The 16,670-nt window shown below is 41.8% G+C and overlaps 1 protein-coding gene across 15 annotated transcripts in view; it reads right to left on the reverse strand.

Moving 5' to 3' along the window:
* Positions 1-16,670, reverse strand: part of Scaf4 (SR-related CTD associated factor 4) — a 62,994-nt gene that overhangs the window by 21,806 nt on the left and 24,518 nt on the right. For 4 of the 15 annotated variants that reach the window (XM_076549160.1, XM_076549162.1, XM_006983569.4 and 1 more), the window contains exons 4-14: positions 15,017-15,178; positions 13,069-13,204; positions 12,268-12,407; positions 11,562-11,738; positions 6,703-6,893; positions 6,312-6,420; positions 3,867-4,214; positions 3,346-3,434; positions 2,227-2,417; positions 1,235-1,335; positions 672-785 (exon numbers count right to left, since the gene is read on the reverse strand). In XM_076549160.1, coding sequence (XP_076405275.1) covers positions 672-785; positions 1,235-1,335; positions 2,227-2,417; positions 3,346-3,434; positions 3,867-4,214; positions 6,312-6,420; positions 6,703-6,893; positions 11,562-11,738; positions 12,268-12,407; positions 13,069-13,204; positions 15,017-15,178 — 1,758 coding nt within the window. The remainder of the gene's footprint in view (positions 1-671; positions 786-1,234; positions 1,336-2,226; positions 2,418-3,345; positions 3,435-3,866; positions 4,215-6,311; positions 6,421-6,702; positions 6,894-11,561; positions 11,739-12,267; positions 12,408-13,068; positions 13,205-15,016; positions 15,179-16,670) is intronic. The other 11 variants (XM_076549163.1, XM_076549161.1, XM_006983572.4 and 8 more) reach the window with 3 other exon arrangements.

Here is a 16,670-nt window from a genome sequence, read left to right on the forward strand (position 1 = left end):
CAGAGACGTGGGGGTGTGTACAGGGTTTGTACCGGTTCAAGCCAGATAGGGTGCCAGCACTGAGGGTGGGAAGTGGACATTGGCTTCCACCTCTAACCAAGAACTCATCTGTAATTGACATCGTCTTACAAAGGAAAATCCTTTTCCAGGAGAGCCTCCCTGGGGACAGTAATTTCCAGGTAGGCCCCATGCCAGTGGACGTCGTACACACTAGACTCAGCTTTATTTTTCTTTCTTTTTTTGGGGGGTGGTAGGATAGACTTGGTCTTTGTTGGGCATTTCTGTCTCACTGATCTTTTGCTTGTGTGTTTTGGTTTCTGCATCTGTGGAGTGTGCGATATTTTCTGTGCTTCCCCCTTTGGGTTGTTGCTTATTTTTGAAAGAGAGACAGAGGGTATGGAATTGGTGGTGGGGTAGGGTCTCGGAGGAGGAAAGCTTGATCAGAATACACTGCATGAAAAACTTTCTTAATTAAAAAGACACTAAGGAAATTGTCACATAACATGTGATTGTTTTTCAGGAGGCTTTTATGTCTCAAGCTATTCCCAAACAGCAAAATTATAGTTAAAACAAAAAACAAAGACAAAACAAAACCCCGATGTAATTCTACATTAAACCCTTTTATAAATATAACACTACATTAAACCCTTTTATAAATGGTAAAAATGTACCTTTATGGATTTCTGGTTCACTTTATAGTTTCCCCGGCTCAGTTTCTGCAGGGCACGGTATGCATCTTGCCTATGAACCATAACAATATAGGCACAACCTCTGGGAGGAATCATCTGTCCAAAATATTTCCGTGTTACAAAAGGCAATGACAATAACAAAGAAGACAATACAGATTTCAGCAGCAGCTGGAGCCCCTTCTCATCAGTGCTTTAGAGCCCAGCAAGCGGCCGAGCACTTGCCAACCATGCACAAAGCTTTGGCCCCCAACACTACTACCGAAAAGACAGACCTGTAGGGTTAAACTCACTGAAGCTGGCATTCAAGTTTGGTTTTGATTAAGTTGTGCAAATTTTGTTGCAGACTTTTCTAGAAAGATATTTTAACTTAAACATGGCTGTTCAAGAAACGTCAACTAGAGAATGTTAAGGTGACCAGGAGCAGCACAGCTTGTAACTGCCTTCCACACACCCATGTACATTCTGCCTCAGAGCTCAAGGCCTCAGTCTCAAAAATGACTGGGCACATCTTGCTCAGCAGCACCCTTAGGGGAATAAGTACTCACATTAATTGATTCAATTGGACCAAACTCCTCTAAGAGACTGGCAACATCCTGCTGGGTAGTCCTTTTGTCTAGCTGTCCCACCCACAGTGTGGTACTACAAACTGAAAACAAATCAGTGATGAAAACACTCATTTCAACCCAAGTAGCACAAGACATCATGACAAGTCATTACTGCATGACATTACAATGCCCAAAGTTTAAATAGGAAATTCTATTTATAAATTACATAAATTTAAGGAGTTTAGAAAATTAGGTATTTAGAAATTAAACGAGGACACAGAAATTGAAAAAACAATGGTCTTTGTGACTAGACCTAAAATGCCCACGAACACCCAGGCCCCCACAGCAGTGTCTTGCCTATCACTATCTGCTGGCAAAGCACAGAACAAGGACTTGAACCGAAGTCTCTGTTACCAACCAACCCAGCCTTTAATCTGCTCAGCCACCCACTTCTAACTCGACTTTCTTTATGGTGTCTCCTATGTATGAGCCTCATTTTTTTTTTTTTTTTTTTGGTTTTTCGAGACAGGGTTTCTCTGTGTAGCTTTGCGCCTTTCCTGGAACTCGCTTTGGAGACCAGGCTGGCCTCGAACTCACAGAGATCCGCCTGGCTCTGCCTCCCGAGTGCTGGGATTAAAGGCGTGCGCCACCACCGCCCGGCGAGCCTCATTTTAAATACATCCTGGTCACTATTATGAATTAAATTGTAATAGTTACTGATTTACAAGAATATTTCTACTATACATGTTCTAAAAATGACGAAAATCCAGAGGTAACACAAGCTAACCTAGTCTATAAACTGCTAAATCTCTGTCAGAGGGACATAGTTATGCCGATGGAAAGACACCTTCTCGTATAGAGAAGAACCAAGTCTGTGCATCACTATTCAGAATAAAACGTAACCATGACAACACTGTTTCACTTATGGCTTTGCTAATAGTCATACAACATCTTAAGCCCACAACAGGTGTGAAGAAAGGCTCACTACTTACCACTTGCCGTTTCTGCCTTCATCTGAGGGAGGCCTTTTTGTCGCCGTTCCCTCTCTTTTTCTCGATCTCGTCTTTCTTGAGATCGAGACCGAGGTGAGTGCCGGCGCCTGTCCCTGGATCGGGACCGAGAACGTCTGTGGCGGGATCTCCGAGACCTAGAGCCAGATCTAGATCTTCTCCTTTTTGGTGACCTAATAAATTTTCATTAAGGGGATGGGTAGTACAAAGAAAAAAGGGAAAGATGCACACAGTAAGTTGAAAAAAGAAACATAACCAGGCGAATGAATGTTTGGATCTGTAAGAACTCAGTAACAGGGAATGCATGGATATAATTTAAACAAAATAATATGGCTGGACCACTTACAACTGTACACTCTGTTTAACATCTCTAACACTACCCCCAACAATTCCATCTGCGTGGTTAAGAAGCTGGTCCTCAGGGATGGAAATACTGTTGCTACTCTACCTTCTTCTAAGAAGGTCCTCTTCGGCAACTAAGAACACACCTGAACTGTGACACAGCTCTGATACTTCCACGTCTGTCGGTAACGCTGAACACACAACTCCCACAAAACCACATACTCACAGGCACTAACCCAACTCAAATGAAATGCAGGGAAGGTGCTTTGGAATTGAAAACATTTTTACTTTTGTGAGTCTTTTTTAAGACAGGGTCTCATGTATCCCAAGCTGGCGTCAAACTTCTGATGCCCGAACACTGGGGTTAAGGCACACATCGCCAGACCATGCAGTACTTAATGACTGAGCCCAGGGCGCTAGGCACACTAGGCAAGCACTCTACCAACTAACTACAGCACCAGACGGGACTAAAAACATTACTGTTGATGCCTTCTTCTCATGTACCAAGTGTTATTGTTAACACTGTGAATATCAGAAAAACCTAAAGCTAGGTGTGGTGGACATATCTTTAATCCCAGGACCCAGAAGGCAGCGGCAGGTGGACTGTTCTGAGTTCAAGGCCAGCCTGGTCTACATACCGAGTTCCATGCCAGTCAGGGCTACACAGTGAGACTCTATCTCAAAACAAAAAACAAAAACCAGAGCAATCGACCCTTCTGTCTTCCTCAGACACAGCGCTGCAGCCTTCCTGTAAGTTACCTGGATGCTGACCTAGATCTTGACTTTCTGCTCTCAGGCGCGTGCCGCTTAACCTCTGGGATACAAGGCTGTTGTTCTACTTCCATTTCCTTAAAAAAAGAAAAGTAAATAAACAAAAAAAGATCAGAAAACGAGGACTCTGGAAATCATAAGGACAAGAGGCCAAAATCTTAGAAATACTGATTTTCTGGGGGGACCAAACAATGACTAGCTACCACTGGAAGAAAAATAAAACCTTTCATATGGTATGCAAACCCAGGGGGAGGGTTCTACTTCTGGAAGTCACTCTGTATAAATTACATTTTTAACAAAGCACCATAAAAAACACAGTAAATTAGGCTCTGGTTCAATCTATACACACTAGCTTTAATCCTCACAGTTGACAGTATTGTGTGGACCTTCCACACAATTCTTAGAACAAAGAATTAACGAATGCCCAAAGATCTTCAACATATTGAAAAATTGAAATAGCAGGCAGAGAAGAAGGAATGTGCATATAAATCAACCCAAGAAACTATTACCTGCTGATGTGGCTTTTGTGAAAGAGGCTCATTTTGTGGCTGAAAAGTAGACTGGAAAGTTGGTTGTACTGGTGGAGTTGGAGGAATCCCAGGCTGAGGCATCCCAGGTTGAGCCATTCCAGGCTGAGGCATCCCAGGTTGGGCCATCCCAGGCTGAGGCATCCCAGGTTGAGCCATTCCAGGCTGAAGCATCCCAGGTTGAGCCATTCCAGGCTGAGGCATCCCAGGTTGGGCCATTCCAGGCTGAGGCATCCCAGGTTGGGCCATCCCAGGTTGAGGCATGGGAGGAAATGGAGGTGCAGAGAGAAGCCCAAACCCTGGCATCTGTCCATTAGGAGGAAGTGGAACCTTTCATTTTAAAGAAGAATTAAATCTATGTTAAGAAACAGTAATCAAAAATAATTTTGAAAAGTTATTTTATATTAAGAAAGAAAAGCTACTGATTTCTGTATGTGTAACTTTTCTCCAAATCCTCATCACATATTCAAGTGTGACTCAGATGGCAGGTTTACCAACTCATTCGGTTTTCCAATGACTCAAGACCCAGCTTTATGTACTCAAGGTAGCATATGACAGTATAGCCTTAGCCAAAGAGGTACCTGATCACAAATCATCTTCCTTCGACTTTTTTTTTTTTTTTTTTTTTTTTTTTTTTTTTTTTTTTTTTTGGTTTTTCGAGACAGGGTTTCTCTGTGTAGCTTTGCGCCTTTCCTGGAGCTCACTTGGTAGCCCAGGCTGGCCTCGAACTCACAGAGATCCGCCTGACTCTGCCTCCCAAGTGCTGGGATTAAAGGCGTGCGCCACCAACGCCCGGCTCTTCCTTCGACTTTTTAACAGTAATTAAGCTTTTATACTAAGAGGGAAAATGGCTGCCATTTCTAGATTCCTGGAAAACAAAGTATTTTGTTTGCTAGGCATGATGGTGCTCACCTGAGTGTCATAAGTTAAAGACCAGGCTGGTCTACAAACGGAATTCTAGGACAGACAAAACTATACACTGTAAGACCTTATCTCAGAAATAAGCTCAAAACAAAACAACAAGCAAAAATTAAAATGGTCTTTTAATTAAGTATAACCCAGGCTGGCCTGAAACATACAATTCTCCTGTCTCAGTTCCTCAAATCCTGGGACTGTGTGTTAACACCATACCTAACTATGTGTGAAATTTAAAAACAAAACAAAACTAAATAACAGTCACAATGTAAGAGCAAAGCACAGTCTACCATTTCTGCATGTACAATGTCAACACCAATACAACTAATCATGTCCCCAAATAGCTTTCTATAAATATTTAGAAATTGTCGGTAGAGCTGGGGCATAGTGGCGCACGCCTTTAATCCCAGCACGTGGGAGGCAGAGGCAGGTAAATCTCTGTCTGGGGCCAGCTTTGACTACACAGTGAGTTGCAGGACAGTCAGGGATGTTACACAAAGAAATCCTGTCTCGAAAAATTAACCAACCAACAAAAAGAAATTGGTGGTAATATATGTCTAATATCTGGCTGTATGTTCATGTGTTTTCATTATTTAAACAGGCCTCCTCAATAAGCCATTAAAATCACAGTACCAACTATATGTCATCAAATCAAAGAATGACCTGGAAATAATACAGACAAAAAACTCGCAGTCTAAGGATATATCTGGACACCCTTTTCATAGGCTATAAAGCAATGTTTCCCAAGGCTGGTTACATATGAAAATCATTGTAGTATTAAAAATCAAACAAGCCGGGCAGTGGTGGCGCATGCCTTTAATCCCAGCACTCAGGAGGCACAGGCAGGCGGATTTCTGTGAGTTCAAAACCAGCCTGGTCTACAAAATGAGTTCCAGGAAAGGCGGAAGCTACACAGAGAAAGCCTGTGTGTGTGTGTGTGTGTGTGGGGGGGGGATCAAACAAAACTCCACAGATTATCTGGAATGATTATAGTAGGGGGAGGGGAGGCCGCAGGCTGTGTCTTTAAAGCCCCCACCCCCACCCCTAATTTAGACTCACAGCAAAGTGAGCTCAGAGTATGTAGCAAAGTAACCTGATGGCCCAACCCCTATTCTCTGTAACTCTCCAGTATGCTGCATATATTTCTGTCGCACAATTCAAACTCTCTGTATTACCCACACCAAGCTTGAAAGCCCTTTACAGTAGCCAATCATCATAGCACACAGGAAAGAGACCTTCCAGCAGAGGAAATAGCTGTATGACTAAGGAGTGTCTTTAAATAAATAGAACTGCAATATCACTAAACTATTCTAACTAAAATATCTATTGTTATTAGATGAACATGTTATATTTATTAACTTGTAATTAAGATAAAAAGCAACTCAAAACAGTTGTCATTCCACAGCTCTCATGGGAGCTGCAGTTCTCTTAGCAAATTACACAGTGACAGTGCTCAGAGGTACAAACAGGTCTCTGAGAACACAAAACTCAAGACAAGAGAAATGTCTGTACCTGATGGTGCACTGTATCCTGCTGCATCCCCATCATCCGAGGTGGAAACTGATCCATATTTGGATGCTGTGTGTAGGCTGGCTGCTGCAAGCTGTCCCCAGGATAGCCACTAAAACAAGGTGAGCACTTTTATTACTCATTCAAAAGCACTTAAGACTCTTAGTCACATTTACATTGCAGATTGCCACTCAGGAGTGGCAGGTAATCAACAAATATTAATTCAACATAAAAGCCACATTTAAAATTCTAAATTCTGAAAAGGATACAAATTCTCTTAATATAATTTCACAAAAGAAAGACCGCACAGCAATGTGTTTTAGTCCTGATTGTTGCTTAGGGTATGCTCTGTAACTGTTACAACTATCCAAGAGGGAATGAAGAAGGAACTCACAATGGCACCTGTGGAGGAGGGGGAGAGGTGGCAGAGGGTGCGGGCCCAGCAGGAGCAACAGCAGGTGCGGCCACCGCAGCGGGTGCAGGAGGGGCAGCAGCAGGGGCTGCAGCGGTGACAGTCACATCCTCTTTCTTTGCGTCCTCCAAAGCTTCAGGCTCATCATCATAATCGAATCTATCGAGCAGCTTCTGTAACGTGTACAGCAATGCTCCACTTAAATACAGACACTCACCAAACCAGAAACATTACATCAGCTACAACCCTACCATGCTGTGCACACCTTTCTTTTCCTCCTGCATGTCCTGGGGAGCTTGGTCCAAAGATAAACAATTTTGACATAAATACCACGTTAGAAAAGATACAACTTTAAATTCTACTTTCTTTCTCCAATTACAAAAGCTGTATTTTCTTTCTGAATATTATCTACTTATTTCATCATAAATTTAGCAGTACACTTATGTATCTAAACTATTCATTTGCTTAGACTGAAGCTTCTAGAGCTCTGTGTACATGCAAACAGGTGTGTGCTTCCAGGCAGCTAGCCATGCATCTCCATAGGCTGCCTGGCCAAGAATATGCTAATATAATGAAAGAAAAAAATATGGTGCAGGACAGGAACAAGGGAAGTCTCGTCAGCTGTTTACTTGAGGAGCTTCCTTCTCAAAACTTCACAGCTTACACCAATTACCAGAAACTTGCATTAAAAACAAGAAACAAAGGCTAGAGAGATGGCTCAGTGGATAAGAGCACTACTGACTGCTCTTCCAGAGGACCCAAGTTCAAGTCTCAGCACCCACATGGCAGCTGACAACTGTCTGTAACTCTAAGATCTGACACCCTCACACAGACATACATACATGCAAGCAAAACATTAATGCACATAAAATAAAAACAAATAATTTAAAAATAATATCCAAATAATCCACAAGTTCTAGAATAAAACTTAAAAATAAATAAAAATAAAATTAAAAATAAAAATAATAGTATTTTAAGATAAAAAGTTAAAAACAGTAAAATTAAACTAAGTTTACATTTAAAATAAACCTTATTAGGCCAGGGTGATGGTCAGGCAGGTATAAACTGCCTGTCATGCGAGCTCGACACCTTTGAGAGCCATCCTCAGATCCCACCCAAAGTGTGTGTGGGGGGGCACCTCCATGAAACTGTCCTCTGACCTCCATCCACATGTATATCATGGCATACATACATCACTCCCACACATTGTAACTTACAAAAAAATTAACCTTATTAAAAAGAGGAAATGCAATACACTCAACAGTTAGTTATATCTTGTAATCATAAAAAACCTGCAATATAGATCTATTTTTTGATATAGACAAGGAACTCAAGGCTCAAGGAGGTTAAGAAACATAAAGCAAACTACAGTTGGTGAACGTTGAATCATGGGTGGAAACTGGTAACTGGTCTTTCATACTTTAAATGCCTGTGCTCAGCCTCCAATGTGCACACTTTTCTTTCCAGCTCTGCCTCCTGTGCTCACGGTCTCCACAGGTTCCTAACTCATGTTTTCTGTTCTGTTCTGCCTCCAAACACTGGTGTATTTTATGAACAGACTTCTAAGGAACGAATATAAGGGCTTTCCTGAGACAACATGGTACACAGAACTAAACCAAGTAGAAAGAATATTGGACATAGCAAATTTCTTTATAAAAGAACAAGTGTTTTCTGAATATAATCTATACTTCAGGTACTTTACAGTTTGGCATATACTAACTTATAGTACAAGATACATTTAAGTTTTAATATTCATACATATTGATCTGGAAAAAGACTTGAATAAATTATAGGATCTCTAGTTTATCAAAAAAATTAATTTTCGATGGTTTAGAGGAAATGGAAGATGTAGGAAGATCTCAATAAAAGTGCTCCCAGTGCCTAGCTGAAGACAGATTTTAGTCAAATGAAAGAGTACAGAACACACACACACACACACACACACACACACACACACACACACACACACACACACACACACCATACCTCCAGCCCCCAGCAGAAAATTCCTTTTGCAAACTTGATGGAACTAACAACTACTTCGGTAACCAGCAAGATAAGGATGCCCACCGCTACGGTCTTCATTCAGTGTTTCCTACCACTGGGGTAGGAAGAAAAGTAACAGGTGCAGATGCTGAAGAGTGTCACATTCAGTACTACCTAGAAATCCCAAGAGAACCACCTAGAAAACTGAGCCCCCAATACTGTAACCAGTTACAACGTGAGATAAACGTCAGCCTTTTCTTCATGGCATTATCAACCAAATCAAAAGTGCTAAGAAACTTTAAAAAAGACTAGGAAAATCCAAGGATCAATGAAACAAGGAAGTATCTAAGGCCTATAGAAAAGAAAACCACCAAAACATTTTAGCTTACTATGGAGATTCTGTAGCAGTAAACCCAAGATGCATTTATGGTTACTGTCCATCCAACAAGCATGTTTTGATAGGTAATGTATGTTAACTTGGGTAACTAATATAGGGACCAGTTGTAAGGTCCAATGTAGTATGGATGTTACTGTGACGGTGAAATATTATTTATCACATTGTCACTTAATCAGCAGACCTGGAGTATAGCAGGTTATCATCCTTGACAAGTAAGTGGGCTCTGTCTGGACTCGACCTTCCCAACAAGAACTGGGATGTCCTGAAGAAGCTTCTGGGATGCCACAGCATAGAAACTCTAGCTGAATTTCTACTACGCTACTCCTCAGAATATTCTCAGGCAGATCTACATTGTTAATTTTTACAAGGATTTAACAGCCTACTCATCTGCCTGAAAAAAACTTCAAAATTTGCTGACTTTCTATAGTACACACACTAACTCAAGCAAAACTCCACATGGCTGCAGGGACAGCTAGCTCAGCAGTTGAGAGCAATGGCTGTTCTTCCAGAGGACCCAGTTCAGTTCCCAGCACCCACATGTTGGCTCACAGCCCCCTGTAACTCCAGTTCCAGGGAATTGGATGCCTTCTCTGACCTCCACAGGCATCAGACATGCACATGGTTCACATTATACATTCAGGCAAAACATTTATACACATAAAATAAATCTAAGAAAAATCTTCCCATCCAATCATCCACTGATCACAGATGCCACTTAGGGCTTATCTGAAGAACCTATACATAAGACCATGAAGAGCCCAAGTAAGCCTGAGAAAGAATTAAGCAGAGGGACATTTGGAAGTAAAGTATGTATGGGTGGTCAGGTACTTGCATGGGCTAAGACCCTGAGTTCAATTCCTAGCACCGGATATATAGCTCTTTACCTGTTAAGATGCAGAAATTGGTGTGACAAGACAATGTCAAACAAAAACAAACAAACAAAAACCCACTTAAAAACCAAAACAGAAGGACCAGAGAGACGAACACTGGACACAGAAGTAGACAACTATTTGAAGAATACAGAGCCTTTTGGGGGGGGTGGGGGTGGGAGCAGGTGGGTAATAAAAAACAGGGAGATTTCCAAATGAAAAGCACACAGGAACTTATGTTCACTTGTACATGGAAATAGACCTGTAAGCACACATACAAACACATCTTTTCAAAGCACTGTGGAATGCTTCTTTTTGCCCTATAACTCTGTATTCTCTTTCCCCTACAAATATATATTCCTTATTCGTGTGTGTGTGTGTGTGTGTGTGTGTGTGTGTGTGTGTGTGTGTACACACCAGGTATATGCTGGGTGACCGGCACGCGCCACGCAGCTTTCCATGGCCCCGGCCGGGGATGTGACCCCAGGCTGTTCATCACTCCTGAACAGCCAGCACTTTACTGACTACACCATCTCTCCAGCCCTGTTCATTCCTTTTTTACTCAAAATCTAATCCAGTCTTTCTTAAAATCAGTAGCGACTTATTAATCATTAAGCTAAAATAATGAAAACTGGCATTTACCTACCACACTGATTATTGGTGATAAAATTTTTATAGCTTACATTAGAAAGAATCAAATTTTAGAGATCATGATATCAAACATGTCATTTAATGCTATGATTTTCAAACTATCTTTTTTCTTTTTTTAATTATAAAACTGGAAGAGGAAATTTTAAACAGTCCTAACCCTAACAAAGCACAAGAGACCAAAGTAGAGCTGTCTGGGTTGAAGCCCACAGCACACCCACACCCTGGTAGCAGCATCTAAGCCATGCCTGTTAAGTTCCACTCTGAGATGCTCCCAGGGGTCTTTCCCCTCCCCTTGCTTCCTGTCCACTTTAAACTGAAGAGGTTCATCTGCCGCGTGGTCGTGCTGCAACCATGGATTCAACTCTCAGACACCAGGAACCAAAATTCACCTTCCCTGTTTCAATTGTTCTCTTGGGTATTTGGTCAAAGCCACACAGAAACAGAGCTCCTAAGGATGGCAAGGCCCACTGAGTAAGCAGAGAGATGCTGGGGTCACCCCAGGACTCCCGTCCTAGACATGATAACTACAGTTATCACAGCATCAGCAAATGTCCATCAGTAGCAAAATAGATAACCTGAGGTCTCCATCTACTGGAATCTTAATAACCATTCACACTGAATGGACACAGACCTAACAATAAAGATCAGAACAAAAGCTCAGACCCGTAGTATATTACTTCTGGAAAACATACACCAAAACACGACAGCATCCTCACTAGGTACGAGTCGGCTAGTGAAGAATTTCCTTCTCTTCACTTTTCTTTATTCTGTAAACTTGTTTACAGCAAGTCTGCATGACACGTATAACCAGGAAAAACACATTTTGATATTGAGGAGAAAAACTCAAACCACAAATGAACAATCAGAGAAGCTGCAGATGCAAAGCCCACAATGCATATGGGAAAGACAGACAGTGGGGCGATGTGAGAGAAGCGTACCTTGTCAAATGCAGTTTTTTGTTCAGGTGGGGGGAAAGCAGCGTTTTGCTCAGGTGGTTGTGTAGGAGCTGTCTTTAACTGAGCTGTGATAGCCTGAACCTGAGCCATCACAGCATTGTCAAGTGCGGGAGACTGTGGTTTTGGAGGTTGTTGAAAAGTCTGAAGGATCTGCTGAAGCTTAAAGAATGGGAAAACTGATAAACCACACAACAAAGCATCATCATCAAAGTTACTTTACTAAAAAGAAAAGAATCTCAGAGTGACTGAAATAGCATAGGCGGAAAGTACACTGGTCAGAGTCCACCTTTCATCATGGCTACATTTGTGAATGAACATTACAGTGTACTGATTACAGTTAAAAATGTATGCTGACAATCCCAAAGATACAAACAAGCTCAAAGAAAAGAGAAAACACATGGAATTGTAACAGCAAGTTTTCTAGAAATACAGAACATTTCACTCCATATAATCTGAGTCAGTCAGAACTACTAGAAATGTGAGCAACAACGCCTGCCACCTTATCATTGCCTTATTTCCACATCACATTTCCCTCGTTAGCTCTAACTCCTTACATTTGCTTCCCAGTGAAGGCTACTCTGGTGGAAAAGAAGACATTTTCTCCCATCAAGGAGCGTAGGAAGAAGAAATGGGAAACAACGCCAACAGAACCTAGCTCTGCAAACCATTTGTTCATTCAGCAGCTTACCTGTTGGCCTTGAGTTGTTTGAAACAGTTGAGCCACAGCAGCAAAGGCGTCAGAGCTGGGCAACTGTGGCATGGTAGGCATGGAGTTTGTGGGAGCTTGTGCAAGTTCAGAAGAGGCTTTTACTGGGGGTGGAGGTGAGCCTAAAAAGCAAAGGGCATTAGGCCTCAAAAAAAGTCAACATACCCCCCGACCCCCACCCGTTTAAAACACCTTCAAGTTTTGCTGCTAAAACAAAATTCTGTCCAGTTTAACTTGTAAGATATATACTATATATAAGAGGTGACAAAGGGCACATTCCCATTTGAAGTAAGAATCATAGGAAGAAAAACTGCCTTCCAAATGCACACTCAAGTTTCCTTCCTATGGGAAAGTTCTACCAACACAGAAACAAAACCTTTCATGTAGACAAACTCAATTCTCTTTAAACTTTTCTTTTGTTAACAATGAAAGAAAGGAAGGAAGGAAGGAAGGAAGGAAGGAAGGAAGGAAGGAAGGAAGGAAGGAAGGAAGGAAGGAAGGAAGGAAGAAAGTCAAGTTTTTTTCATTCAATATAGTCTGACTATGGTTTCCCTACCAACTCCTCCAAGGTCCTCCCTCCCTCCCTCCCTTCCCTCTCTGAATCAACACCCTTTCTTTCTGTCTCTCATTAGAAAACAAACAGGCATATAAAGAATAAAAATAGAACATGATAAAGACAAAAACCAACCAACCAGAACAGGACAAACAAACAAACAGAAGAGCGAGCCAGAGACGCCAGTGTGCTCTCAGGAACCTGTCTTGTGATCAGACATGCCACTGTACCTTCATTGTTGGTGACATTTTCTGCTACTGGAACAGCATTACTGGTTCCTGCTGCCATGTCCAAAAGAGGTTGAATAATTTCAATTTTGAATACTCCATTTTTTTGCCAAAGATTTAGCACACGAACTATTTTACTCTGTTATATACAAGAAAATGAACATACAATAAATACTTATAGAAATAGCTTATCATATCTGATTTTAAAGAGAAACCATTACTGTTTCATCGGGGGAAAAAATCCATCAAAATCATTACCTAGTTTAACAACTCAAATTAACCTTTCCTCAGTGGTATAATCTAATAAAAGGAACACAGACAGACTATATACCTAGTAAATAAAAAAAAGTTATTATTTGATTATCCCTGTTCTTTACTAAGAGTTACAAAGAAAAACACTAACAAAACTCAATTATCTTAGAAGAGTTAATTAAGAATTTCTTCGAGATGATCAAGGCAGTTAACCACTATCTGCCTGTGGTGGCACATGCTTGTAACACCAGCACTCAAAAAGGAAGACTGCAAATATGAGGCCCAATACCCTAGCACAAAATACAAATGAAAAGAAACCAGTTTTTAAGAAATTGTCTGATAACAGGAAAAAGATGTTTTGTGGCCAAGTATGAAGGAGATCCAAACAAAATTGTGTTATTCATGGGTCCAGGGATTTTATTTTATAAAATTATGCTTCAAGAGTCTAAGAATATATACACAGACGCAGGAATGCCACAGCGTTCCTCTGAATGTCAACTGTCTCCATTCTCATTAGTGAGAATGGAGACATGAGTCCATGCCGAGAGAATGGGCCAGAGTTACAGCAGATGGAAGAGACCATCTCAACTGTAAAGGGGGCAACTTAACCCTTCACACCTTGGAAAAGGGCTGGTAAACTGTCCCACAACTAAACCTACATATCTGCTGGCCTTTACCTTAGGGTTTTCTTTGAATCTTAATTCTAACACAGCAACACGGAAGGAGAAATAAGCATCCTTTCTCTCTGATGCGGTCAAACTGCAAATAAACCCAAGTTTCCTTCTGTTTCATCATTTCTTGAGGAAGCCAGGGAAACCAAAGCAGCAGGTGGTGAGTATTCATTCATTAATACTGCTGTGCAGTTCCCACCTACTGAGAGAGTACTGAGAGAGTACTATGTGTGACTGTCAGGTTCCTTCTTTCTTTCTACAGTTCACTGTGAAACCGTGTGTGTGTGTGTGTGTGTGTGTGTGTGTGTGTGTGTGTGTGTGTGTGTGTGTGTGTGTGTGTGTGTGTGTGTGTGTTGCGGTCTTATTGCAGATTAGTATCACTTACATTCCTGCATGGTGGGAAGAACAATTCTGGGCCTTCTAAAATAAGCAACAAACTGAGACAGTATTTTCTCTACACAGAGCTGCTCATCGTCCAAGTGCATCTTTGTAGCTCAGGCTTGCTGTCACTAGCTATCTTCCTGCAGATACCGCTCCGTGCTGAGAGGCCACCATGCCCACCGACTCATATATTTTTTTTAAAGATAATGCCTCCTCTACAAACCCTTTGGCTTCTTTTAACTGGGGTAAGAACATTTAACACGAACCATACCTTCTCTAGGAATCTCTAGAAACCAGAGCTGTTCATTTGAAGTACCATGTTTGGCAGATCTCAGAACTTGACCTCGCCTAACTGAAACTTTGGACCCACCACTACGCACCTCCTCACACCCCACTCCTCCCCAGCACTCACTGCTCTGCTGAGATTCTGTAACTCTGGTTCCCTCTACAATCCAACATTAGAAAAGTCCTTGTGCAGACGCCAGGTGAATCTGCATTTCACAAGGAAGCCTGACTAGAAGCGACCACTGCAGAGAATCTAAAGGCTAGAGAGCTTACTACACGAAGATAGGATTTAATAACATGAATCTAAACACATAAAAATACACACAACAAGACCACAAAACTTTACAAGTTATTAACTATACCTTATCTTCAGATGGACAAAGATACAAATATTGGAATGTAGCAGTTATATTTTTAGAGAATCTTGGCCCAAAAACATCTTTATCAGTTCCAAACTGGTGACGAGACTGTCTCACAATGGAATCGATGACATATAATCCTGGAACCTTGTATTCTGGTTTACACTGCAAGGGTAAAGACACACTGTTAATATAAGGAAAGGAACCCATGAGTGGTGGCGCACACCTTTAACCCAGCGTCCCGGAGGCCGCAGAGACAGGTGGATCTCTGTGAATCCCAGTTTGCTCTGTCTAGTGAGTTCCAGGCCACCGGGGCTACACCACAAAGTGCTGAGGCTCCCGACCCCCAACAGGGAAATCCAAAGTAAATCTGACACCCATTACCTCATGAGTATGCAGCTCTACACAGCCATTGTCCACTCTGTACAAACAGCCACCTAACTGGCTGTCAAACTTCAAGTCTGTGAACACTTACATTCTTTGATATCTCAGTCTCCAAAGACTTTCCCCCAGATCCTTGACTTCCCCTGAAACTTTCCAGAGGCCATTACCAACCCACGTTCCTACAAATTCAGTCGTTATGAGTCTCTGATTAAATAATTTCCACCTTTTGAAATTACTAAAAAATACTTTTAAACATGCTAGGTTTTACCAGAGAAATAAAGTGTAAGAGGAAAGCCATCTGAGTCTATAAACTGGGCGAAGGACAAACAAAACACTAGTGAAATAGGCATTTCTTTTTTTTTTTTTTTTTTTTTTTTTTTTTTTGGTTTTTCGAGACACGGTTTCTCTGTGTAGCTTTGCGCCTTTCCTGGGACTCACTTGGTAGCCCAGGCTGGCCTCGAACTCACAGAGATCCGCCTGGCTCTGCCTCCCGAGTGCTGGGATTAAAGGCGTGCGCCACCACCGCCCGGCAATAGGCATTTCTGTAGGAAAAGGCCTAACCCTTCCCAGAAGACAATTCAGCAACAAAAACAAAGCCTTCTTTGACCTTAAGAGTTTATGCTAAGGAAAACAACATTCATGGACATTTTCCTTTAAGGTTAGCACCTTCAATGAGCAGTAGCTACAGAGTGGTTAAGGAAATCATAGTAACAACCACACCAAGGGTTCTTTTGTAGATGTTTGTAATATATTCAGTAGGAAGGCAAGCCAACAACAGGCACTGTGTCCATTTTCCTTAGAAAGAAACCTCAGTAAATTCAGAGCACATGCATGGTAACAGGAGGCAGAAGCACACACACACTCCATGTTCTCCCCATTGACTTCTCTGCCTTTTGATCTGCTGCTACAAGAAGCTTCTGACTGATAAAACTACTACGGACTTCTGTCCTGGCCCAAAGGCAGTCAGTGGATTAAGATATCTCCGATCCCTCTCAGCGCTCTACTGAGAAAGGCATGCTAATTACACGTGTTAAGACAACACACCACCATACAACTGAAAACAGTTCACGACGGCAACAGGGAAGAGCCAGTAAGTTCATCTGAAAAACTCACAGGAGAACTAATGCCAACAGAGTGGACGGGGCAAAGGGCATGGCACAGGCAGGCCCTTAGGCTTGGGGAAAGGTCCCAACACAAAGACAACAAACTCTGTTGTCAGCTGGGGCAGAAGCTGAGCGCCCAACTTTCCGCCAATATTCAATGAATGGCAGTA

Source organism: Peromyscus maniculatus, chromosome 12, assembly GCF_049852395.1.
Source record: "Peromyscus maniculatus bairdii isolate BWxNUB_F1_BW_parent chromosome 12, HU_Pman_BW_mat_3.1, whole genome shotgun sequence".
Lineage (NCBI taxonomy): Eukaryota > Metazoa > Chordata > Mammalia > Rodentia > Cricetidae > Peromyscus > Peromyscus maniculatus.